The sequence below is a fragment of the Dermacentor albipictus genome, chromosome 1 (assembly GCF_038994185.2).
Source record: "Dermacentor albipictus isolate Rhodes 1998 colony chromosome 1, USDA_Dalb.pri_finalv2, whole genome shotgun sequence".
Classification (NCBI taxonomy): Eukaryota; Metazoa; Arthropoda; class Arachnida; order Ixodida; family Ixodidae; genus Dermacentor; species Dermacentor albipictus.
In genome coordinates, this window is record NC_091821.1 from 311049251 (window position 1) to 311076574 (window position 27324).

The following is a 27324-nucleotide window of genomic DNA, read 5'->3' on the forward strand; positions in this document are numbered from 1 at the left end:
ATGCATGTAACTCCCGTACAGGATTATCTAAAGGTGACACGGCGCCTCGACCACGAGTACGTTACGCACAAACGATCCCCTGCAGCGATTGAATGGCAGGTCACCAAGGCAGCAGCGCAAACGCACGCACGCACACAACAACAACAACGATAATAATAATAATAATAATAATAATAATAATAATAATAATAATAAAAATAATAATAATAATAATAATAATAATAATAATAATAATGGAACGCCGGTGCGGTTTATGAAGAGATGCCCGCTTCCTAACGAAGCATGCGAAAAGTACTACTGAATTGCGCTACACATCTTACGCGTCCACCACAGCGCACCTCTATCACGCTCCATGTGTCAAGGAAGCCATAAACTATGATTCCCGTGTTCAATATGGCCTGCATGCGATCACGAGTGCACGCGCGTAACATACCGAGCTGTGTTTCCCGTGTGCGGTATGCTGCAACTATTAATGATCGGCGCATGAAGGACTATGGAGACAGCTAAAAAGCCACACACTCCGCTCGCGTGTCGCGAGCTTCAGATGGAAAATGCAAGAACCGCAGAAAGAAAAAGAACAATAGTGACGATCGCAACTGTTCGAGCATTTTGTGGACGCTACGTTGGCGACACTTATGGCACAGCCGATATCTTATCTTTGCATTCATCGCTTCTACTGAGAAAACTTGTGTAACTGTCACACACGAGGAATTGCGATAGCATGCATACGAGAACAGGCGCAGATCGAGCCGGGTGAGGGGTCCGACAACGTCATCCCACTCGCCACCTACCGCGTTCACAAGGACACGATTTCAGCCATGCAGCCAAGACGACAGTGCAATTCGGTGGCCTCGAGCATCTGGTCAATGTCGGGCCATGCGAACTCTCCGAGACGTGAAAGAAAGGTCGAAGGAAGGGGGACAAATCAAGCTGCCGATGCTAGGCGGAGTCCGGTCGAACAGTGGCGATTCTTCAGAGACATAGGGTGTCGCCCAAGACAAGCCATGTTTTATCACAATGAACTCAAAAACGTTATGAGGAGCCGAAAGATATTGACAGCAGTCGGAAGGACATGAGAGAGAGACGAAGGGAGGCAGCAAGACGTTGCTTATCGCGTGCCGCTTCGCTCCGCGTGCTTAAGTACAACTTCTTTTCTACGATTTCCGCATTTCCCAAGTTTCACTTGCGAGAGAAATTTCTGGAAGCCGACACTTCTCTAAAAGCGGCTGCATTCTGTGAAGTCGTTTATAAAAATAATAGAGTTATAGCTCAGCGAGCCAGGGCGCCAGCGTAGACGCCAGTGCGCATGCGCGGTGGCATTTACGCTGGCTCGCTGAGCTATAAATCTCGTCTCTTCTCTCGACCGCAACAGTTAGGTGAATGAGTAGTCAGTACGGAAAGAAAGGAAACAGATAATGACACACGTATATCTATAGCCCGAACACATGCGCTATACTGAAAGCCCGTTTGAGGGCGGAATTACTCTTACCTAAAAAATTGAAGCAATGAACGACAATCTCATGGGCATCATTAAGGAGTGCGCAATAGAAGTCGGTTGGAACGCCGTTAGATAGGAAACCAGTAAGCTATCGCAGGAGACAAAAGATCTGATCAAGAAACGCCAATGTATGAAAGCCTCTAACCCTACAGCTAGAATAGAACTGGCAGAACTTTCTAAGTTAATCAACAAGCGTAAGACAGCGGACATCAGGAACAATAATATGGATAGAATTGAACAGGCTCTCAGGAACGGAGGAAGCCTAAAAACAGTGAAGAAGAAACTAGGAATAGGCAAGAATCAGATGTGTGCGTTGAGAGACAAAGCCGGCAATATAGTTACTAATATGGATGAGATAGTTCAAGTGGCTGAGGAGTTCTACAGAGATTTATATAGTACCAGTAGCACCCACGACGATCGTGGAAGAGAGAATAGCCTAGAGGAATTCGAAATCCCGCAGGTAACGCCAGAAGAAGTAAAGAAAGCCTTAGGAGCTATGCAAAGGGGGAAGGCAGCTGGGAGGATCAGGTAACAGCAGATTTCTTGAAGGATGGTGGTCAGATTGTTCTAGAGAAACTGGCCACCCTGTATACGCAATGCCTCATAACCTCGAGCGTACCGGAATCTTGGAAGAACGCTAACATAATCCTAATCCATAAGAAAGGGGACGCCAAAGACTTGAAAAATTATAGACCGATCAGCTTACTGTCCGTTGCCTACAAAGTATTTACTAAGGTAATCGCAAATAGAATCAGGAACACCTTCGACTTCTTTCAACCAAAGGACCAGGCAGGATTCCGTAAAGGCTACTCAACAATAGACCATATTCACACTATCAATCAGGTGATAGAAAAATGTGCAGAATATAACCAACCCTTATATATAGCTTTCATTGGTTACGAGAAAGCGTTTGATTCAGTCGAAACCTCAGCAGTCATGGAGGCATTACGGAAGCAGGGTGTAGATGAGCCATATGTAAAAATACTGGAAGATATCTATAGCGGATCGACAGCCACCGTAGTCCTCCACAAAGAAAGCAACAAAATCCCAATAAAGAAAGGCGTCAGACAGGGAGATACGATCTCTCCAATGCTATTCACCGCATGTTTACAGGAGGTATTCAGAGACCTGGAGTGGGAAGAATGGGGGATAAAAGTTGATGGAGAATACCTTAGCAACTTGCGATTCGCTGATGATATTGCCTTGCTTAGTAACTCGGGGGACCAATTGCAATGCATGCTCACTGAGTGAGTGAGTGAAGTAACTTTATTTTGGTCCAGAGAAGACGCAGGGGAGACCCCGCGCCACCCGGCTAGTCCCACGTAGGGACCGCCAAGCCGAGCTTGACGGCCCGGTCGCGGGCACTCTGGACGGTGTTAGATATGGAGCTGGTTCCTGAGGCTACTTCGAGTTCCCCAAACCGCTTCGAGTGGCAGCACAGCTAATTGAGGAATGCGGAAGCAGGAAAGCGCATTCCAGAGAAGCGGCCGAGCAAACAAGTTTAAGGCAACAAGTTCGTGCGTCGCCGGGATTAGAAGGGGGCCTGGGACAATGGAGCGCAATCGACCCCCTTCGTCTTTGAAGAAGGCATTTGCCACCACTGCGGAGCCGAGTCACCGGGAGCAGGTGGGCATCCGACAATGAAGCAGGTGCACGGGCGCCCCCCCCCCGCTCCTTCTCCAGCCTACAAGTGGATTGCCAGTCTGCGAGGCAAGACAGCAGAGAGCCCCGCCAGGTGTGACCCCACTCCTTCTCCAGCCTACAAGTGGATTGCCAGTCTGCGAGGCAAGACAGCAGAGAGCCCCGCCAGGTGTGACACCACGACACGGGCGCCTACCATTGGCTGCAAGTGGCGTCATCGGAGTGGACTCTCCCATTGGTCAAACATGACGTGACTTGCAGTGCTCGAAGGGCTTATAAGAAGCCTTCCAGAGAGACCTGATTCTGGGACATGCCCTGATTCCCTGATTCACCTCTCTCGAACTTCTTGCCGCGGGCCGCAGCGTCCGAGTTGCTGCTGGCCCGTAATGACAGTACGACGGTTACTTGTCGCTCACCTCCCTGTACATAATGTAGAATAAATACTCCCAAGTTTTGGTTTTTCATCCCGAAGCCCGTACTCCAACCCCTACATCTGGTTGGCAGCGGTAGGATCGCCTCCGAATGCATCAGCAGGTGGCAGCGCTACGGATAAACCTTCGTCGAGAGAGATCCTAAGGAACCGGGAAGAGCGAAGAAGAGAGAGCCTTCGTCGAAAGAGGTCCGAAGAGACTGGGAGTATCGAAGAAGGAGCGAGCCTTCGACCCAGGGAGTCCGGAAGGAACCGGCAACAGCGGACGAACGAACCGGATGGCAGGGTGCTGCAACCGTAAGTGAGCGCGTGGTTTTTTTCCTTATGATTCGCCAGACTCAAAGGTTGTGTGTTCAATTTCGATAGTTCTGGGAATCGGGAGTTTGTTGCATTGTGTGTTTGCACAAATTAATTAAGGAAAACAGTTTTAACCACCTGTCGGGGCAGCTGCCATGGATCTTAGAAGGTTGACGAGGTTGGATTTGTTGTTGGTGTGCGACGATTTGGGAGTTGAGGCGGACGAACGGATGAAAACGCCAGCTATCATAAAGGCGATTGAAGATAGTGGCAATGATGATAAAAGCATTGAGCTTGCTTGGGAAGTGATACAGGAGCCACAGGAGCGTGTGCGTCGTGTACGTTTGCGAGAGCGTCGTGAGCTTAGGAGTGAGCGTCAGCGTGAAGAACGCGAGAATGAACGGAAGCAGGAGCTTCAAGAACTTACTCTGAGGTGTCAGCGTCACGTACGTGAGAATGAACGCGAACGGGAGTATCAGCAACGTGAACTTGAGCGTGAGCAAAAATATGAGAGAGAGAAGGCAGCACTTATCAAAGAGATACAGTATTGTGATCAGTTATTGGCACAGAGAGAACGGCTGTCTGAGAATTCTGTACGTAGTACAGAGCGAAAGAATGAGGCAGCATCGAGCGGATTTTCGCCAGAAGCCGAGGAAAAGAGTAGTGCCTGTGAGAGTGACTGCCGATTAATAAGTGAAGGGAAAAGGCTAGCTGCTAACGATGCCTTAGTGGCAACAGAGGCCGTTAAAGGCCAGAGAGAGAGCGACGAGGTGCTGTGCCAACAGATGACTGTGGAGACAGCTAGGCCAGCTGCGAACAAATTGGCACAGTCACCGCGTGTGTGCGTCGCTAGTAAGGTTAGCGAGGTTGCTAGCGAGGAAAAGGGTACTGTTGACGCGACAGAAGCGAGCACCCATGTCAGGCCAGAGGTGCGTGCAGAAGTGAAGTGCGAGCTGGACGATGCAGTTGAGAATGGTTCTCGGGGTGGCGAGCTCCGTAGCTCACGAGAGAACAACTGCATTGTTCAGGGATCGGTGCGGCTCTCCGCCAGTCTAGGTAGCCTAGAGAGGGATGATTTAATAAGGAATCATTCGGACTGTGCGCGTGAGACAGCGATCGATACCGACGGGCTGTGTGCCGATGCACAGCGTGAGCTGGGCAATGTAGCAGAGGGCAGTTCGCAAGAGTGCGAGTTGTCTTACTCGAGTAAAGCCTGCTGCATTGTGCCAGAGTCGGTTGGGCTGTCCGCCAGTCGAGGCAAAGTGAGAGTAGATTTAAATGTAAATCACTCAGACTGTGCGGGTAAGAGACCGATCCGGGCCGACGAAATGTGTACCGGCCAGCACGAGGCACGAGAAGGCGACCTGAAAGTGAGTGCGAAGAGAAAGCGCCGTAAAAAGAAGCGCAGTAAAGACCGGAAGACGGTAATTAATGTAGCGCCGCCAAAGATGGCGAGAAACCCAAAAGGGCAGGGCGCGAGGAAGAAGGTGCGGTCGTCTAGGACGATGTTGACGCATCCAAAATGGTCGAGCCACCGGTCAAAGGGGGACCGCGAAGAATGTTCTGCGCGGACGCGGACAAAGGGCACGGGGCAGTTAAGCTCCTCGTCGTTCCGTAGTTCTTTTTATAGCTCAGCGTGCAGTTCGAAGAAACGCAAGGTGGCAGGACGAGACCAGGTGGGGAGTAGTGACGCGGTCAATCGGGTTTGTGTTGAAAGCGGGGCGCGAGGACGCAAATTGGCAGGAGACCGTAACGTCTTGGGGGAGCTGATAGTGAATCAGCCCTTTTGTTGTCTCTCGGCAGCCAGAGTAGCTTTCAAGCCGCGACGACCGCGAGGACGGCTCAGAGTATGAGTCAGACATAAGCGTTTGGAAAGGGAGGCCAGGAGCGCTTCCGTAGAAATGAAGTCTTGTTTTTTATTTTTGGGCATCGGAAAGTTTTTCGCGATTTGAGACTAGGATTTCTTTCAATATGTAAACGTATGAGCTTTGTTTGTGTTTTCGTTCGAGAAGCTCGAGATTTGAAAGATGCGTTTTAGGTAAACCTGTAGTCTCGCGAGATGCTCATTAATAAGTAGATAGGCTTCTTTTTGTGTGTGTGAGTAACCTGAGGGTCAAGGTTATTGTTGAAAGGCCTATCGTAACGCGCGTGTGTGTTATTGAACCTTCTTTAAGTGTTTTTGAATTTTGTAAGGTTAAGCGCGTAGATTTGAGTGAGTGCATGATTTGCACTGAGAAGCGTTCTTAGTTCCATTAGCGCATGTCCTGTGTGGACGGAAGGAAGCAGATTTATGACTGGGTTGCTCGTGTGTGTTAGGGCAGCCGTATTCTGACTTCTCTGATAAGTATGCGTGGAACGAGTTATTAAGACGCATTATTTTAAGGGTTCTGCGGAGTGTGTAAGTCCCGCAAGTTTAATTGTTCGTTTATGTCACGTGTCCTGCAGGACTTTCAGGAAAGAAACGTGAGTAAGCGTGAATGAAAAGTTTGCCTACAATGCAAGTACGCGTTCTGTTTAGTGACCACAAGGCTGGTGCACTTGTGATTACGTACTTGTGAGGTTGACCAGATTGTTCAGTGGCACCAATACGTGCGATAAGTACGCCACTGCGATAGATTGGAAACATGCTGTTCGTGTAGTTAGGCCACTTAAGTTATGTTCGGCTGTTTTCATTTGTTGTTTGCATCGTCAACGACCCTTTTGTTTTGCAACAACAATAGTACTCTGGTCTTGTCGGCAATCGAGGAGAAATGGATAGCTGTTTGGAAGGGTGGTTGGAACTGTTGTCGAAATTGGGGAAATAAAAGATCAGGGTTGATTTTGACTCAGTAATACTCTGGCGAGTCAGGGGTGAAGAGCCTGCGCTTACGCGTGGTGCAGCGCTGTGCTGTTTTGTTTGTTTGACGTCTGTTCTCCAGGGCCAAGGATCCCGAAGTTCGTCAAACGAGGCTCGACCCCAGTACCCTGCAGCTTCTTTCAGCGTTCCTCCTGGCCAGCGAATTGAGTTCACCGGCCATTCAGAACAACCGGGGCGAGGACGAGCTGTTAGATATGGAGCTGGTTCCTGAGGCTACTTCGAGTTCCCCAAACCGCTTCGAGTGGCAGCACAGCTAATTGAGGAATGCGGAAGCAGGAAAGCGCATTCCAGAGAAGCGGCCGAGCAAACAAGTTTAAGGCAGCAAGTTCGTGCGTCGCCGGGATTAGAAGGGGGCCTGGGACAATGGAGCGCAATCGACCCCCTTCGTCTTTGAAGAAGGCATTTGCCACCACTGCGGAGCCGAGTCACCGGGAGCAGGTGGGCATCCGACAATGAAGCAGGTGCACGGGCGCCCCCCCCCGCTCCTTCTCCAGCCTACAAGTGGATTGCCAGTCTGCGAGGCAAGACAGCAGAGAGCCCCGCCAGGTGTGACCCCACTCCTTCTCCAGCCTACAAGTGGATTGCCAGTCTGCGAGGCAAGACAGCAGAGAGCCCCGCCAGGTGTGACACCACGACACGGGCGCCTACCATTGGCTGCAAGTGGCGTCATCGGAGTGGACTCTCCCATTGGTCAAACATGACGTGACTTGCAGTGCTCGAAGGGCTTATAAGAAGCCTTCCAGAGAGACCTGATTCTGGGACATGCCCTGATTCCCTGATTCACCTCTCTCGAACTTCTTGCCGCGGGCCGCAGCGTCCGAGTTGCTGCCGGCCCGTAATGTCTGTACTAATGTTACTTGACGCTCACCTCTCTGTACATAATGTAGAATAAATCCTCCCAAGTTTGGGCTTTCATCCGCGACGTCCCGTCCTCCAACCCCTACAACGGCCAGGGTTTGGTCGCTGAGTTCGGGGCTGCCCAAGAGCGCAGCCCACCTATCCTCGCTGAAGGAGGAGCCGATGGCTTCACACCCCCACAACACATGGTCCAATGTTGCCCTTAGTCCACAGGCAGGGCAGTCCGCACTGGGGTATCTTTCGGGGTATATGGCATGAAAAACCGCGAGGTTAGGGTACGCACGGGCTTGTAAAAGTCGAAGGGTAACCGCCCGCGCCCTACATAAGGCGGGGTGCGGGAGGGGGATGACCCGTCTTGACAGATAGTAGTGCGTGGTGATCTCGTTAAACGTAAGCAAGGGTTCACCGCGGGGCTGAGGGACTGCTGAGGCGGCGCGGTCAGTGAGTCCTCGCGCGGCCTCGTGTGCGCCCTCGTTAGGGTTAGAGGGAGAACCCTCAATCAACCCCAAGTGAGCGGGAAACCAAAATAGAGAATGCGGAGAGATACTTTTGGCGCTTTGGAGAATGCGGAGGGCCTGGGGGGAGACCATACCGGTTTGGTAGGCCTTAATGGCTGCCTTGGAATCACTATATATTACCTCTCTGCGACCATCGAGCACAGCCAGCGCGATTGCAACCTGTTCGGCTACCACGGGCCTTGAAGTGCGTACCGTAGCGCAGCAAGTGAGCCTTGAATTGGAGTCTACGATGGAGACGGCGAATGCCTCTTGTTGGACATATGCCGCGGCATCCACGAAGCTTGCCTCAATGTGGTTATTGCGGACATGCTCGAGTAGAGCTCTACCCCTGGCCCGACGTCTGCCGACGTTGTTTGCGGGGTGCATATTGCGAGGCAGGGGCGCGATGTGCAGTTGAGACCTGATGTCGCTGGGAATCCGCATGGCGTCAGGGCACTGGTTGGCAGGATTGAGGCCCATCTCGTCGAGTATCTTGCGGCCCGTCGGGGTGCCGGATAGCCTGAGCAGCTGTGAGTGCTCTTGTGCCTCGATAATCTCTGACCTGGAGAGGCATAGCAGAAGGGTGGGTCTGAAAATTAATCTGCAGAAAACTAAAGTAATGTTTAACAGTCTCGGAAGAGAACATCAGTTTACGATAGGTAGCGAAGCACTGGAAGTGGTAAGGGAATACATCTACTTAGGACAGGTAGTGACCACGGATCCGGATCATGAAACTGAAATAACCAGAAGAATAAGAATGGGCTGGGGTGCGTTTGGCAGGCGTTCTCAAATCATGAACAGCAGGTTGCCACTATCCCTCAAAAGGAAAGTGTATAACAGCTGTGTGTTACCAGTACTCACATATGGGGCAGAAACCTGGAGGCTTACGAAAAGGGTTCTGCTGAAATTGAGGACGACGCAACGAGCTATGGAAAGAAGAATGATGGGTGTAACGTTAAGGAATAAGAAAAGAGCAGATTCGGTGAGGCAACAAACGCGGGTAAACGACATCTTAGTTGAAATCAAGAAAAAGAAATGGGCATGGGCCGGACATGTAATGAGGAGGGAAGATAACCGATGGTCACTAAGGGGTTACGGACTGGATTCCAAGGGAAGGGAAGCGTAGCAGGGGGCGGCAGAAGGTTAGGTGGGCGGATGACATTAAGACGTTTCGAGGGACAACATGGCCACAATTAGGACATGACCGGGGTAGTTGGAGAAGTATGGGAGACGCCTTTGCCCTGCAGTGGGCGTAACTAGGCTGATGATGATGATGATGATGAAAGAACTTATAGGCGCGCCTAGTTTGACGATTGCTATATATATATATATATATATATATATATATATATATATATATATATATATATATATATATATATTTTAAACAAAAAGAGTTTTATTGCCGGAAAGTTTTTTGTTGTCACCCCACGTCATCATCCTTTGATCATTGAAGATTATCTCGCTCGCGGCCTCCATCAGCGATGCAGTTGATGACAAAGGGAGACGCACGGCGTATCCACGAGTTATACCGCCCAGTCAGCCGCATAGTCTCGTAGGCCCGTGCAATTCTCTTTCGATGGAGTCCGTATACCGCTATATCAGGACGCGTATACTGCATGTACTGACAGGAATCGCTAACGCGAGCATTCGACTTGGTTGCTTCAAAGTAGAAGCACCCGTCGCCCGAAAGAAAGCGAGTCTCGGAGCCTTTCAAGACAGCGGACTAATGCGCAATAAGAACCGTTTTTAATAATGCGCAATAAGAAGTACGGTCGGCGCTTGACACGGATTCGAAAAACGCTGCGTTACAACGATATCCGGACAAAATTGAGGCGGCTGTCAGCAAACCAGACAACGAAGTAATGGCCTCGCAAGCGGTGCACGGCATGCGTTGTGTGTCCCAACACGGGCTGGCAGTCGTAACAACGCCTCGGACACGGACAACCCTTCGTAATATCGCTGACCGGCCGTCACCGAGGAAGACACGGTAATACGATGCCCCCTGCACCGTCCGTTTCGTTGCTGCCTTTGTTAATCCGGGGGATGGCGGGGCTAGTCAGGCTGTTCACCCGTTGTCCTCACTACATTACAGGTACGTGTACTGACGGGATGAGGTAGACCTTCATTCTAAACCGAATCTATCTCCTGCCTGCATCACAATGGTCAGCAAAGTCTGGTAAATAAAACCAGAAAAGCCGTCGAGGCTAGCCAAGATCTCGTTCGCGCCATTTACTTGCGTTGTCTACTCGCCCTCGCCAACCGACGCAACCGCGATTAACGCCCGTCCCTTCCAGCGCTTACCCGAGTGCCTGCCCACCGCGTCAGCGGTCCATTCCCTCCCTTGCCTATGCGTGCCATGCGCCTGCTTCAACATAAGGATGGAGATAATGAACCGCTGACGGTCGAGGCAGCATTCTCCGCGAGACTACTTCCCCTATGTATACTACGGGTAAATTGGAGCGGATAAACAAAACGCCAAGCGAACGGAAAATGACAAGGGAAAAACATTATTGGGGGAGAGGGGTGAACGTACACTGCAGGCTCGCAACACCAGGCGACGTATAATAATTACACGCCCATGAAGTTACGCGGCCACACGTGCCGGAGGAGACTGCGGTCCCGCTATTACGTCTAACATGCGTGAATAGACAAGCTTCAGAGTGACGTCAACAAGACGCGGCGCGCTGCCGGCAAATTCAATGCAAGGGCGAGGGTGCGTACGTATACGCCTTTATAGAAAGCAAAATAAACGATAACAGGTTCCGGGGTAGAGGAAGAGTGTGGCGGGGCTCAGGGTCCACAGTAGCAGCGCTGGTTTCAATGGCCCCTCTTGGGGTGTGGTAGCGTCATACGTGGGCTTCAAGCCCGGCCATCTAAATATGCAAAAAATAAGTCTACTACCCCGAATTTTCTCGGAAGAAAGATTAGCACAGTCAGCGTACAATCTCCGTGGCATACGAATTTCTCTGGACCTCTCGAAATATTCGTATAATCCTAATTCATACCATCTATAACAAACAACAGTCACTGCACCGTAGTGAAGGTAACGTTTTTTTTTTTTTTTGCGGCTATCCGTTCGGTTGAGGTCACGAATGGCATTTATAGACCGTTCTTCCCTCAACTTTGTCGCGGAGGACCTTCTAGAATGGGTAAGACATAGCGCTCGTTCCGTCAGTTGTGTTTAAAGTGAGCAGCGCGATATCCCTTAGGATCACGAAAAACCCAGACTTTGAACTCTGACGCCGGCACTACAATATTCGTATCATACCAAAGTTCGGCTTAACAGCGATGGTTTGACCGAGATTCGAATGCAGATATGGCCAAGATTCCAAATATTTTCTTTTTCTTTCAAAAATTGCAGTTCAAGGCGGCGAACAGCGACAAAGCAATTGGCAACGCAGGCGTCTGCTCTTGCCGGCTCTTTTAGAGTCCGTTAGTGACACATTAAAAAAGAAAAAAAACTAATAAATGTAGGTTGAGGGGCATCAGTAAATTACGCTTCAACAATACAACCCCCGTCCCCTATCCCCCTAAACAAGAGATAAAACAAACGAGGGAAGAAGAGAAATAGAGAAGCGCGCCTCTAACTGTAAGTGGGCGCTTGATAAAGCACAAGACTCGCAAGGAAAGACGGGCTAGCGATGCCGCCTCAATGTCGCCGCACCAGCCCACCGTGACGTGACTGACGTCACAGGGTTGGCGGCTCTACTCGGACCTAGTCATTTTCTTTCTTTACCGGTAAAATGGGCTGATCTTTATTCTAAAGGAGCCATTGACTGAACTTAGCAAGGTTCGCGGATGCCCAACAATGCCCAAAATACAAAAAAGAAAAAGAACCTGAATCTCGTGGCGTCACACTGATGTACCGGCGATGGCGTTTCGGCGCGAAATTTTAACTGGCGCGTAGCGTGACGTGCAGCGTCCCCTTTCTTCAACAAACAAACACACGCGGCCCAGAGGACCGCGCGGCAAGTGGCGCACGCCTGAGCGACTCGTCGAAAGTAGAGCCAGCGCAGAACGGGGTCACACTCGACCGCGCCCCGCGAGCAGCCGCTTTCGCGCGCGCTTCGACGAGCCTCGCCGAGGCGGCAAGCGCTTTTCGTCAGGTGGCACGGCCAAAGGGCGGCAGGTCGGCGCATGCGCGGTCAGCGTGCGAAGCGGAGCAAGGCAATCATAGCAGGCAACGTGGTCAACTATTCGAAGATATGGCGGAACATTCGGGACAGGGCTGTTTCACAGGAAGCGAGCCACAGGCACCTCGTACGGAGTTTGCCAAGGCCATTCACTTGCCGCTGTAGTCGCTGAAAACACGTAAATGTGTATATAGTCGGACGGCCATCCTGGTCACGTCAGTTGCGCACTTAATGAGCAAAAATAAATAAATAAATAAAACGTCAATATGACAACATAAATACCTCTGAGCGGTTATAACACCCTCGCTTCGCTTTTCTCGCACGAGCACACGCAGCAACCGACAATTCTGTCACGATATGTATTAATTCATTTCCCAATGCCTCAGTACAGTCTCAAAAATAAAGTTAGTAAATAGCTAGCAAATGCACGCGTTTACTAGATTACGAAGTATTTTACTACCTTCTGACTAGTCCTCTACTAGCCAGCGGCTAGTAAAGCTAGTAAGTGCTGCCTTTACTAGCCAGAAATACTTCTTAGTAGTTTTTACTAACTACTAGGCCTCGGCTGGTCGTGCCCTTTAAGCTGTAATTGTGACAGTCTTATGCAAAGTTGAGATAAACTGTAGCGTTGTTCATTATGTTGGCCTAACGGTTATGTGCGACGTCGTAGCGCACATATATGCACATAGTAGGCTTCAGAAATTTATGCACAAAGCTTTGATTATTTAACCAAATACACAGGTGCTCACCGGTGCAGCATGTGCTCCCTCAAACTAGGGCTATACATACTCGAAGTTCCTCAAACCTTTGTCGTTCTGTGTGTTCTTACTTATTGTAACTTGTTGGAGATATGTAGTACATTCTTACCCAAAGAAACGTTCTTTTTTAAATATATATTTTATTATTTTATTTTCTATACTTTTACAATACCGTCGACATCATACGACAATGCAAGCGGCATTTATAAATCGAATAGGCCCCATTGTATTGTTGCGAATTGTACTTCAGTTGCGTTAGTAACTGCACTACCGAGGTAATATTCAGTTAGTACTAAGTCAGTGTCTTTTTCTAGCTTAAGCAGGTAGTGAAAAGTACCAACCATCAATATACTACCTGCACTTACTAAGAATGTACTGCTTTTTGGGACAAGTAACGTGTTAGTATTTAGTTGGTGAATATGACGACATTTTTTTTTTTTTAAGGAGTGTAATCTAAAGCGGTTTCGACTGTTGACGTTGTCGCTGCTGAAATACCGCCACTACTTTCTTCCCATTAATTTCAATCATATCAGCGGCCCAAAGGGAAAAAAAACCTATTACGAGGTCCTCTCTGCATTTGTCACGATCCCAACGCTAGGTCGTGGAGACCGAACGAGGCCTCGCTCATAATCGGAGAAGCATTGCGCGAAAACAGAAACGGGTCGCGCACTGCACGCACAGGGCGAACCCCGAGCCGCAAACGGAAGGGGAAAGGAAGTGCGCGCACGCCACGTTGCGCAGGCGCGCGCCTTGCGCGTCGCAACGCACTCGCGAGCACGGCGGCGGCGAAGAGCCGCGACGGCGCACGTTCCGATCGGGCAACCGCGAAGCGCGCACGCAAGCCTCTGCAACGTGCGCGGGCCAACGAACAGGCACGGCAACGCACGCAAATCGGGGGCGGGCGCGCGCACACACACACTCGGCCCCCGCGGACCAGCACGTGACGACAGGTATGCGAAGTGCCGCAGGAATCACGCAAAAGCCACGCAGCCGGCGACTTCCGCAAAAGTTGCCCTTTCGTAAGCTACAACGAACGAAGCAACGGAGAGCGAAGAAAGCGAAAGAGGAAGGCGCCCGGAGGACAAGAAAATCGCGCGCCAGGGAAGGTACGAGGAGCTCGCCGAGCGCGCGGCAAAGTATGCGCCACCTAGAGAAATGTGTGGATAACGTTGAGCGAAGTGGGGATGGAGAAACGAGGCGAAGCTTCGCGGAGGAGGAAGGTAGGCGGAGGCACGCTGGGTTGACTTCCTCTGTGCAGTCTGGCAGTTGCTACAGGCTTTCTTTGCAGATGCATATACGTACCGGGTTCGTCTCGTGAAACATCGTCCTCGCGCGCCGTACGCTGTGTGCGAGTTGAAGATTGCGAAGGTGAGCCGATAATGACGGCTCAATCTCGCGTGCGCAAGGGGAGGAAGCGCACGCCGTATTCCGTCGCGCGAATGGCACTGGGGGAGGGGAGGGAGGGGGGAAGCTTTGTGCTTCAGCCGCGCGAAGACGCGAGGGCTTTACCTTGAAAGCGACCTGCTTTGGAGGCACAGTCTAGGTAGGCCGACGGCTCGTAGCTTTGCGTGCGCTGTCCTCCCCGCTCAGTTTGCGTTTAAGCGACGGGCAGCACAAAGGTCACTTCACTCGCTGCTGCTGCCGCGACCCCTCACGCCAGCGCTTTGACAGCGAGTCATCGAGTGTGAAGCGTTCATGTTCGCCTGTGCGCGCTGACACCATGCTAGGTAATTTAGATAGTAAGCGAATGCTCGCAATTGGGCGTTCTACTCCAGCGGCTTCTGCGTATGGCGCGGCCGCGCGAGCCCTGTCTTGAATACGATCCGCAATGCGGACAGTCTATTGGCCTCGAGCTCCACCACTGGAAAAGCTGGCGCCACAGTCGGCGTGACGTGCTATTAGGGATCACGTGGACATAGCGGCCGCGTCGGCTGCTTCGGAAGCGCCGAAGCGAGCTGAAAACGAGAGTTGAAATTCCCCCGTACGCTGCGGTCCTCATTTAGTGGCGAGATTTTCCCGCTTCGAGTGTCTCCTTTACAACGCTTGAAAGCACTACAATAGGTAGTGGCTACCTTTGAAGGCGCGCAACATGGTAGACTACTGCTCGGTACCGCAGTGCCGGACGTACGCAACGGAGCCCGGTGTCAGCCTTATTCACACGTAGCCGCAGGACAAGAAGCTGCGTGAAGCTTGGCTCGCGAAACATAAAACCGGCAAACAGTCGTCGGCTACAACTCTGGTACGCAGCAAGCAAGACGCGAGGAAGATTTCTGCTACGGCACCGGGTCTGCGATCGCCCGAGTCCGCTGCCCGACTAATGTCATGACGGTTTGGTCTATGAACTTGTCGATGCTATAGATACTGGCAAGTTCACTGGAGGGGAAAGAGAGTAGTAAGCACATTAAAAAAATGCATGGCATATGGTCATGTTTGTGTTATGAATTAATGCACTGGATTGCAGAAAGAAGCAGCGGGATATCGCACGCTGAGAACACCGATAAACATACAGTGCGACGCAACTCGAGAAATAATATTGAAAGGCCCAAGGATTTAGAAAAAAAAAAGATTGAATCGTCGCGACGGCACATCACAGTCCCCGTAGGCGTCGAAGTCTCTACAATGAAATTATTTTTGAACAGCTCTGATAGCGCCCACGCAACAGTGGTTGTTTGTATACTGTCAAATGCCCATATTCTGCGGCCTAAAGCTCATGCCACGGTGCGAAAACGCGCACGCGGAGAAAGCGAAACAGTGCGCGGACAAGCATGCAGACGCGCTGTAGGTTGCTGCGAATCTGTGTGATCACTGCATTGAGGCTTCATTCTATAACACTCCATTTAGTTATACAAACACTATAAGAACATATTTCACATAGTTTGCTCTCAGCGTTTACCTACCTTCCACGCAAGAAGCCCGTTCGGGAGACTCCATCGCGGCGACCGCGCGCAGTGGTGTTCACTGTACGTATTAGGTAAAGAGAGAGCGTCTGTAAACGATTCTGCGCTTTCAGTTAGCCCAAGATTATTATTTAGACAGTAAAAAACTTTTCTCGTTTTACTTACAGAAATGTCCGGGAGAGCTCATGCGTGGTGCTTTCAGTGTGCGCTGACAACAAAACCTATGAGGAGCGCGCCGCGTGATCCCTCATACTACGCCAGCGAGGCGCTTCCGATAGATGGCGACTCCGTAACTCCTCGCCGCCAATAGGCGCACCGAGGGCCGATAGCGTCGTGTGCGCTATATATAGCACCCCTACGCTCGCGCGTCACCCGCGTTAACGAAGCGAAACGTCCCTGTAACTTTTCCGTCAATATACTTGCCGCGTAAATTCCGACATCGGTACCAACCAAGGATCTACTATGCGCGCTATTTAAAAGCAATTCTGGAATGCACATGGCGTCTGAAGAATGAACATGGCGCCCACGCCATCTAAATATACGAGGCACTCGCGACCAACAACATACACCCGCATGAGGCACATACATTGCCCGCTACTCATACAGGCAAATCAGGCCGTATGAATTATGCCACAGAAAAATGTGCCAAAGGGTTTCTGGTGACCAACGAACACGCACATGCCGCCGTAAAGCGAGTGCTCGGGCTCAGCGCGGCCTTCCCGTTAACGCAGGAGAATTCGCTTGGGCAAAGAACACAAATATATGCTTCGTCGGCTTGCTATATTCCATAGTACACTGTACACTGATCATTCGCAGTGGGACTATATATATATATATATATATATATATATATATATATATATATATATATATATATTAGTCCCACTGCGAATGATGATATATATTGAATTTAGTGCGCGCAGCGATTTGCCCACTGAGCTGTATAGATTGCTACAATATCTATAGTAACTGGGTTTCCGTTTCGCTTAGGAGCTGACCACGAGCACAGTGCAATGAATTGTTCGAAGTCCATCCATCTGCCCGCTGCTAAAACACAGCCCTTATACAGTGCCGAATTAAAACACGTAACAGGCGCGGTGGAAAAAACGAAGTGTTCCGCCAGATGTACGGGTTTACCTCTAACATAGCAGATAGTGTTCTACCAATGCACAAACGTGCGAAGACAAATCGAGAGGGATTCCTTATACATGAGGAAATCACGCGGACACGCGATATTCAGGCATCGGCCAGTGACAAGCTTGGCCATCGCGGAGCGCGATCTGTCACCTCTTTTGAGCCACCTAAAACATTTCGCTTGTTGCTCGGAAGGGCACGAGCGGCTGCTCCTGTCGGTTACAGCCGGATGAAAAAAAATAAACTGCCGAGCTAGAGCGTGCCGGAAATCTAGCGCGCGAGGCCGCCCGTCTGCCCTTCCCATTTGCTCCGAGTCTTGACAACAAGAAATGGTAAAACAAGCCTACGCTTAATTAGCCTCATCCCACGCCCGAGGAGTATGAGCGACTTTTTGCCGCTGCAATAGAGATGAGTTTACTTTGTGCAATAAAGTATTATTATTAACATCATCATTACTATAGCCAAGCCTAAGACACCACCGAGCCGTGAGAGCTAGAATTTTGATTTGTACTCGTACCTACAAGATTTATAACACTTAACGCTGGCTATGTGGAACGCTTCTTTCACTGTGCTCAAGCCCGGTAAGCGAGGACGGTAAAGATACTAGATTAGTAAACTTTAGTTAGAACGATCTCGAGGTGTGTATATATATACACACACAAACGGGCATGCAATTGTGTTTAATCAGCAATTCAAATTTCTCGCAACTTTTTTCCTCGGTGTCGTGTCCTGTGGTTCCAATCGCGACCCCGACAGGTTGAGGCGCCGCTTGCCTGTGACATTCACGTGGTTGCCTCTAAAACCGCTCCAGCCACCACGACACGGTGAGCGTCACCGCGCACTCAGCGGAAATTCGCGACGCGCGAAGCAGAACTCGCACGAATGCGCCACGGGTCATATGCTGCGTCCTGCAACCAAACCATGCAACCAAACTAGCCCAAGCAACCACCCTAGTTCACTTCCTCACTCGCCAACCGGGGGGGAAAAATTATTTTTTCGTCGCAAAGCAATGCTGGATAGATGCAAATTCGAAAAGAAATGCGGCAAGCGGCATTTTTCAGGAAGAGCGCAGGTGTCGAACAGCCACTGCTCGGCAAATGAGAAGAAAGAAGGAAGAATGAAAGCTTGCTTAAACGTGCGGCATAATTCATAACCTCGCAACGCTGGCGAAACATTCCAAGCGCGAACGCCGCAACGCACGCCTGCCGTGTTGCCGAAAAGTGCGTTGGAGGCAGAGTGACGCGATAAAGACAGAAAAGGTGGGGCGCGGGCATACTGAGCTTTTCCTTCGCGTGTCGTTTACTTTTTGATGAAGAGCTAGGCTGCAATTTATGCACACCTATCGAGGAACGAAAATGCAGGGTTCTTAGCCCTTTCAAATTCTCCGCTCGCTTAGTGTTTCGATTATTGTTGGAGGGGGGGGGGGCGAGAAGGACTAAGGCAGGCGTTAAGCACCTTAGAGCAGCATGCGAACGAAACCAACGAACTGAAGGCCCCACAACTGAGCAGAGAACTTGGGAAACAGGCAAACCGGCGCGTATAGATTTAAGCCTCGGGAGATACCCAGGCGCGTGTCCGCATGCAAGCAGCACCAATGCAACAACAACAACAACAACAACAACAACAACAACAACAACAACAACAATAATAATAATAATAATAATAATAATAATAATAATAATAATAATAACGAAGGCTGAAGGGAGTGAAGGGAAGTAAGCGAACTAATGCATGCGCAAGGAAACGGCGAAGGAAGGCAGGGACTGGGGGTCACGTGCGACGTTTCTCTCCCCTCTAGTGCCAGCGGCGGCACTTAGTGTGGAGAGCTGAGCCCGCCATTGCTCGAGTGGATTGCGTATCGACACACACACACACACACACACACACACACACACACACACACACACACACACACACACACACACACACACACACACACACACACACACACACACGCACGCACGCACGCACACACACACACACACACACACACACACAGAGAGAGAGAGAGAGAGAGAGAGAGAGAGAGAGAGAGAGACCATTTTCCGCGGTCCACTGGTGCCGGGCACCAAGCTGCAGACTTCCGCAAGCGGGCCTGCACCGCCTAAGCTGCCTCGGGAACTCGACTAACGAGCGTCTCGAAATCTTTCGCCCCGTTCCTGCCGGCCATAAGACTCTCATTCCGCGTGTTTCTTTTGTTCTCCGCCGCCGCCGCCGCGGGGCACCCCGTACGTGGTGTGTACGCGCTCTCGTTACTCTTCGAAGCGATCGCAGGCTTTGGCAAAGAAAGCCGCTTTTCCTTTTCTTTCTCATTGGGACTTGATAGCACGCAGTAACGGGGGCACAACAAGAAGTGGGAAGGCTATGCACTCCACCTCTTCAAATCGTTAGAACCTACGCATCGCAAAGCAAGTCACCGTTTCCTCTGGAAGAGGCTGCACGAACAGAGGAAGGGCAGCGTTGAAGCTTGCATCACCTGTCTTGCTTTCGAGCCTGTAAGTGCTCCGTAAAGCAATCTACTCGCCCAGAAACAACTTGTTTCACCCATGCTTCTTCTGATTATGACAAAAGAAAAAGGAACAGACGAGGAAGTCACGTACATTATTTCGGCACTAAGCATACAGCTAAAGAATATCTGAAAATCAAAGTGTCAGCGTGACGTTCAAGTCTCCGTCTTGCTTTCCCGTCTCAGCACACTAAGAGAGATGACTTAGGAAAGTGCGAAATTTTCACATGCACGACACCAAAGAGGCAATGACAAATACCTAACGATAAGATCGGGTTCCCTGCAACCTTAACTAAGACATAACATAGCATAGGCTTTCCTTTTCAAGCCATTATCGCAACATGAAGAAACAAGAGGAATATAAGAGGATCTTCAGCGTATACGACATCTCAAAGTGCATGCCCAACCGGACGACGAACCTCTACACGACAATGTTTGCATTCACACTGTCAATCATGTCGAGTGACGAAGCCTACCGATAGCAGGCAGCTTGACAGTAACCACCATAGGGCCAGCAATAGGCACTATCCTCTATATCGCTTAACATGAGAGGGCACTCAATCAAGCATGCCTTCAATTCGCACAAGCCAATTGAAGTCATGCTTGATTAACAGACCAGACCGGCTTCTGCTGAGCTCTGGTCAATGCCGCTAGGAGCGGCGACGTAGCGCTTCAGCAGGGATCGGAACACCAGCCCCGAGGCCGGAAAAGCAGCTGGCACGCTGGGCAACGCGACTAAGCAGCCGCGTTAGCCGACCTATCACGCACGAGCTGCAAAATGCGGAGCGACGAAGGGCGCGAAACTTTCTTCGTATCGCGCCATCCGATCTCAACCTCTGTAGTCGCGTACGCATAATAAAAATAAGACCCAATGAACCGGCAGACACGTCGAAACCGCGGCGCTGCCGAACAAGATGACCTCGCAGAGTCCTATCTGCCGCCGCGCACCGCACCGGAAAGTAAAATGAGGAGAAAACGCACACACATACAGCAAGCAAAAGGCTGTGACTGCAGCGGCAAATCGACGGCACCCTACTATTACATGCAAAGCCGCTGCACGGATACTGTGGATAAGTCTAAAAGGAAACGAGGTTTATCCGAGGGCGAACTCGCTGCCCCTGGCTTCGTATATCTGACAGCGCGCGGAGTGAACGCACAACTCTTGACTGCCGTGTTTTCTTCGAGGAGGAGCGGTTGACGCAACACACACACACACACACACACACACACACACACACACACACACACACACACACACACACACACACACACACACACAAGCATATATATATATATATATATATATATATATATGATGGGAGAGCCCGAAACCGGACGGCTTTTTTTCAGAATAGTAAACAAATTGCCGAAATAAGGGCGGCGCATTCTTTTCCATTAGCTAGCGGCTACTAGCAAAGTCAAAAAATCAAGCAATTATCTTCTGGTACAGCTCCCGAGCCCACGGTGCTGCGTCGCGATTGCCACTGAGTGCATTCATGTCATCCGTCTGCTACTAATCATATCTGGTGACGTCGAGACTAACCCTGGTCCTGCCAGCCTTGACACTGTACTGGCCGAATTGCAGAAACTAACCGCAGGCCAAACAACACTTGTGCAGGAGCTAAAGAGCCTGAAACTGCAGCTGACCACCACAGACAAAACAATCAGTGACCTGAATAAGCGCATGACCGACTTAGAGGCCCATTATCAGGCTCTCATGCCTCTACGCCAAGACATAAAAATACTGCAGACAACATCAACTGAAACAACTCGCCTAGTCACAGCGTTAGAGGCCCGTTTCGACGACGCCGAAAACCGATCTCGCCGCAATAACCTGATCTTCCACGGAATTACTGACCCCACTACAAATGAAACGTTTACTAAGTCTGAAGAATTAATAATCCAGATCTGCCGTGATCACTTACAAACCGACATCAACCCCACAGATATAGAACGGGCACATCGCTTAGGAAAACACACCAAAGATCGAAATCGTCCTATAATAGTAAAATTCGCACATTGGAAAACGAAAGACGCCCTTCTGTCAAAAGGCCGAATGCTGAAAGGAACTAATTATAGTGTAGGTGAAGATTTCTCTCGCCTGACTCAGAAAGCACGGAAGGCCCTTTTGCATTTCGCCAAATCTAAATCACTTGCATACTCTCTACGCTATAAAACTTTATACATTGGTCCTAAACGATATGTTTTTGATGAATCATCTAACTCTGTAAAAGAAATTCTGTAGCAATCATCCCGTCCTCTACAAAAAAAGAATCAACCAGAACTTGCACCTAGAAAACATCTTTCGTTTTCCGCAGTATTTACTAACGCACGTAGTTATCTCCCGAAGCGCGAGCTTATATCTAACATCGTACCATCAACAGGCAGCAACTTGCTCATTCTAACAGAAACCTGGCTACACAATGACGTCACTGATACCGAAGTTTTGGCCGAGCTACCCGACTTCCAGGTTTATCGAACTGACCGCGTAGGCACAAGGGGCGGTGGCGTTCTTGTAGCAGTTCACCGGCAACTTTTGTGTTCATTTATTAACATTGCATCAAAACTCGAAATACTATGGCTACTATATCGCACATCACCACTTACAGTGCTGCTGGGGGTTTGCTACAGGCCTCCACATGCCACTCCTGAATTCTGTGGGGAGCTCAATAACAATTTAATACAACTAACGACCATCTACCCTAATGCCTCCATCTTACTTTTCGGGGACTTTAATTTCCCAAACATAGACTGGAGCAACTTAACATATTCTTCAATAGTAGGTCCCCCAGAGACAAGGAATTTCATTGACATTTGTTTGAACTTTAACCTCACACAATTAGTTTCGGAGCCAACGCGTGTCACACCAGAATCCGCAACCATTCTGGACCTCATCCTGACTAATGATCCCAGTACCCTCTCATCAATTACACACCTTCAAGGAATTAGTGACCATAAAGTCATTCATGCTACTTTCTCTTTTCCTGTAACACCAAATAAGACACATAAGAAAACTATAAGGCTTTACGAAAAGGGTGACTATGACGCAATTAACCGCGAACTTGAGACCTTCTTCCCCACGTTTGAAGCCGCGTATCGCAATCGGTCAATATTCCATAACTGGTCGATGTTTAAGGATAAGCTAACAGATTTGGCTAACAAATATATTCCTAAAGTTCACATTCGCCCCAATAATCAAAAACCTTGGTTTACTAACGCCTTAAAAAAACTAGAAAATAAAAAGAAACGTCTTTACCGAGTGGCTACAAATAACGGGAACTCGCTTCGATGGGAAATGTACTACAAAGCTGAAAGCGAATATCTGATTGCGATCCGCAGCGCAAAGCGTTCATTTTATGGCACTACACTCCCAAATTTACTGCGCACTAACCCAAGGCAATTTTGGCAAGTAATAAATCCTCATCCTGTTCACACTATTTCGCTCACAAATGACACACACGAGACAATTACCGATACTGAATGCGCTGACACTTTTAATTCCGCATTTGCAACAGTATTTACGAAAGAAATCGAAACAAACATTTCTTTACCTTTGTACAACATTGAAGGTCACATGCCATGCATCACATTTTCTGCTGACGGAATTTCGTCCATAATCCAGAAGACTAAGCTATCATCGTCATTTGGTATTGATGAAATTAACTCTAAACTTCTAAGAAACACAAGACACATGGCTGCATCATACTTATCCTTACTGTTCTCACAGTCACTTTCTTCAGGAAACATGCCGGGTGATTGGAAAGTGGGAAGGGTCATTCCAGTCTACAAAACTGGTAACAGGAATTCCCCATTAAATTATCGACCCATCTCACTATCAAGCGTGCCGTGCAAAATCATGGAACATGTCATCTACTCTCAAATCATTGCCTTCCTGGACAGTAATAACTTTTTTCACCCTTCACAACATGGTTTTCGCAAAGGTTTCTCTTGTGAAACTCAATTAGCTATTTTCGTTCATGACTTGCATACTAACCTTGACATCAATGTACAAACTGACGCAATCTTTTTAGATTTTGCAAAGGCATTTGATAAAGTATCCCACCAACTTTTGCTACTAAAACTTCAGCTGTTGAACTTGGACCCTAACGTTCTAATTTGGATAACTGAATTTTTGTCTAATCGCACACAAATGGTTTTTATAAACGGTAACCTATCAAGTCCCCTCCCAGTAACCTCTGGCGTGCCCCAAGGATCTGTTCTTGGTCCCCTGTTATTTTTAATATATATTAATGATTTACCTCAGTGTGTCTCCAGTAATATACGCATGTTTGCAGACGACTGCGTCATCTACCGCTCTATCTATAACTCATCTGACCATACTACACTCCAAAATGATCTTAACAGTGTTTTAGAATGGTGCAGCAATTCGCTGATGACCCTTAACGCCAAGAAATGTAAATTCGTGTCCTTCTCCCGCCGTCGCAACCCTTCCTTCTTCCCATATGAAATAAATACCACACCATTAGAATCAGTACAATCCTATAAATATCTAGGTGTAACCCTGTCTCACGATTTGTCTTGGCGCGCACATGTCACTAGCATTATCTCTGCAGCTAACAAAACCTTAGGTTTTCTAAAACGGAACCTACGGCAGGTCCCATCAGATTTAAAATTACTAGCATATAAGTCACTTGTCAGGCCGAAACTGGAATACGCGTCAGCTATCTGGAACCCGCATCAAGCATATCTCACCGACGCATTAGAATCAGTTCAAAATCGTGCTGTTAGATTCATTCACACCTCATATTCATACGACGTCAGCGTTTCATCACTGAAATCAGAATCGGGCTTGTCAATGCTTTCATGTCGACGTCGCATTTCCAGTCTTTCCCTGTACCACAAGTTCTTCTTTACTTCCCTTAATCAAGAGCCTTACATAACAGCAGCAGCACGCATATCTCACCGCACCAGCCATCCACTTCAAGTGGCACGCCCACGTGCACGGACAACCACCTTCGCAGCCTCCTTTTTCTTCCGTACCGCCACAGACTGGAATGGCCTTCCCGCCAACATCGCTAATACGACTTGTCCATCTTCGTTCACACAACTTGTAACCGACCATTTTGTTAAATAATTATTTATGACGATGTTTTGCTATCTTACAAAAACCCACCCCTTATGTAATGCCCCTACGGGGGACCTTTAAGGTAATAAACTGAACTGAACTGAACTGAACTGTTTGCCTCACAACATGGAAAACGTGGTGGACGTGATAAAGCCACGCCCAAGAGACGAGCCCTACCATGCGCAGGTAGCACCGTATACGGCAGCATTTCGTCTTCATTTGAATCCTTACAATGGCCGCAGTCAGTTGGGTAAATGTGCAACTGCACAGAAGCGCACTTGCGACTTGGTTATATTCTTCGTTTCAAGAAAGAACCGGAAAGTTCGCCAAATGGGACGATGCACTGCCTGGCCCAAAGCGGTCACCAAGACGGGAAGAAAAAGAAAAGCTGGGGACGCGTGTTAATCGGACGGAAGTATGCTTCGGGTTCGGAAACTAGTGTATAGCTCCTCGCCGCCGCCGATCCCAGGGCGAAGCGCAACACACGAGCAATACGACTGGAGCGGACGGGGCCGTCTGCATGCGCCTCCGAACATATTCAACTCCACCCCAGTGACGTTTTTACTGCGCTCTCACGATGGAGCACGCACCGCAGCTGGCCTAACGCTCCCTTCCGCACATTTGCCACCATTCTCAACGGACACGGCAAGCGGCGGCCCGGTATCGACATACTTGTGGCGCCGGAGATGATGACCCGGAGCTCCCCACCCCTACCGCGGCCAACACTACGACTAGCTGTTGCGACGCAATCTAGCGGGGCGTTCTGCACGGCGGCATGTACTTCGATTCTCGATCCAAATCGTCCACCACGCACAGAGCAGAGAGACAACGACTACATGGCGCCGAGAACTTCTGGCAACTTGGCCGGCGAGTGCGCCACGATGTCTTCGTGTGTGTCGACGCGTCTGCCGTCAACAAATGCGCCACGAGCCCCGCCACACGTTGTTAAGAATGGCGAGCTGCGAAACAAGATTGCCACACAGTTACGACAGGGCGACACGGCGCGCACCTCCCCCTCTCCGTCGCTGCAGCGGGGAGGCGTTCGAAGAAGCGGCCTTTGTGCTGGAATCCGCCGCCTTCTACCCGCCCCATCGACATCGTGACGGAACGAGTTCGGTGTTTGAACAATGTTTCCGGAGTTCCCCAACGCGGAGCTGATTTGACACGCATGGACAAGCTGCCGCGGGAACGACGTATTTTTGTGCTTCTCACGCTTCGGAGTGGCGCAGAACAACGAGCGACCCTCGATCGGCACCAATAATTCCCGGAACGGCACCCCGCCAACGCCGTCGTTTGGGCTTCGGAATGTGTGTGCCTTTGTGTCTGTAAACTGATCTGCAGAGCAGCGGCGAGTTGGTGATGAGTAAACGAACAGTCGCCGCGTCGTATGACCGGCGGATCGGGTGTATAAAAACTATGGTTGTGCGAATGCTGAGGACACTTCTCTTGAGCAGTCATGTTAGACTGAGTCACTTCTCTCATGCAGTCATGTTGGACTGATACTCTTTTTCTCAAGCAGTCATGTTAGACTGATTTAATTTCTGTAAATAAACCCTTTTCCTCGTTCTCGATGAGAAACAGTTCTTCACTTCATCAACGATCTCAGCGTAAATAAGTTGGACGACGGCATGGGCCAGCTACCTTCGAATTCATGCCGTACTCCAATCTTGGCAAAGGACCACGGACGATGGGATTGAGCCCCCAATCCTGACAACGTGCGCTGTGGTGCATGCACGCAGGAAGCTGCCCGCTACTGCAACAAACCGGAAGACAGAAATTGCGCCCAGCTACTGTTGTGCCATTACCACAAGCCCGGATTCCGAATCTGCAAGATGCAGAATTTATCCTGCGAGCGCCCAAATTCTCCCTTGAAAAGTCAAGATGCTGAGCCGTCAGGCAGCGGTGTCCTGCGGGAGAAGCATCAACAGGCAACGTGTTCAGACGTGTCAGCGTGTGCCAGACAGCCCGGCGCCGCACCTCCCTTTGCCTGGAGGTCACCGCGCGCGCGAACTTTGAACCGGGTGGCCAGCGCGGTCGCTGGTTGGACCCCTCGGACGACCGTCGTGTGCTGACTTTGTATTGGGCCGTTTGAGTGACAATGGTTCCTCGGGGATTATAAAAGACGCGACACGCCGCCTGAAAAACAGGATCCGCCGACCCACCGGGAGACAGTGTCGCTCCCGACTGGGGTGAGATGTGTCACGCGTTTTCGCCGGACGTCGCCGTGCGGGAACAGTCGCGTTTGTGTGAGCTCTCGGCCCCAGTGCCGATCCGATCTTGTCCTGTACAATGACCTGTATATAATGTATAAAATCCCTTTCGTTATTCTCATCGACGCCTGGCTCGGAGTCTTCGCTACCAACGCTCTGTCACGAAACGGGTGACGAGCGCTACGGGACCACGATGTCGTAATAGTGGTGCAGCGGTGCAAAGTCCGCAACACTACTCATTACCACAGGTCAGTTCACCCCCAAACGCACTTCATCCTCACACGCTTTTCCTGCGGCTGTGGCAGTCGCAGCGCAAGACGCATGGCTGTGAAGAACACGCCGAACATCTTACGAGAAGTCGCAACAAGTCACCCAACAAATCTTCCACGAGTTTCCAGCAGGTTCCGTCAAGTACCAACAGTACGATCAGCCATGTTCCCGATTCGTCGTTCGAGGGGTCAGGACGATATCGCCGCACACGTGTTTACGTGGCAGCTGCGACGCGGCAACGGGCAGCAG

The 27324-nt window shown here is 49.9% G+C and overlaps 2 protein-coding genes across 4 annotated transcripts in view; one reads left to right on the plus strand and one right to left on the minus strand.

Moving 5' to 3' along the window:
* Positions 1-27324, minus strand: part of GckIII (Germinal centre kinase III) — a 201607-nt gene that overhangs the window by 72085 nt on the left and 102198 nt on the right. The window lies entirely within an intron of this gene.
* Positions 14157-23274, plus strand: LOC139054975 (uncharacterized). Its single transcript, XM_070532683.1, has 2 exons — positions 14157-14192; positions 20909-23274. Exons 1-2 carry the CDS (start codon positions 14157-14159, stop codon positions 21752-21754), a joined length of 882 nt encoding a protein of 293 aa, XP_070388784.1. The 3' UTR covers positions 21755-23274.

Coding starts and splice junctions, on each gene's coding strand:
- LOC139054975 (XM_070532683.1), top strand. CDS start 14,157: ATGGAGAAACGAGGCGAAGCTTCGCGGAGGAGGAAG. Junction 14,193..20,908: donor AAGCTTCGCGGAGGAGGAAG/GTAGGCGGAGGC, acceptor CTTTTCCATTAG/CTAGCGGCTACTAGCAAAGT.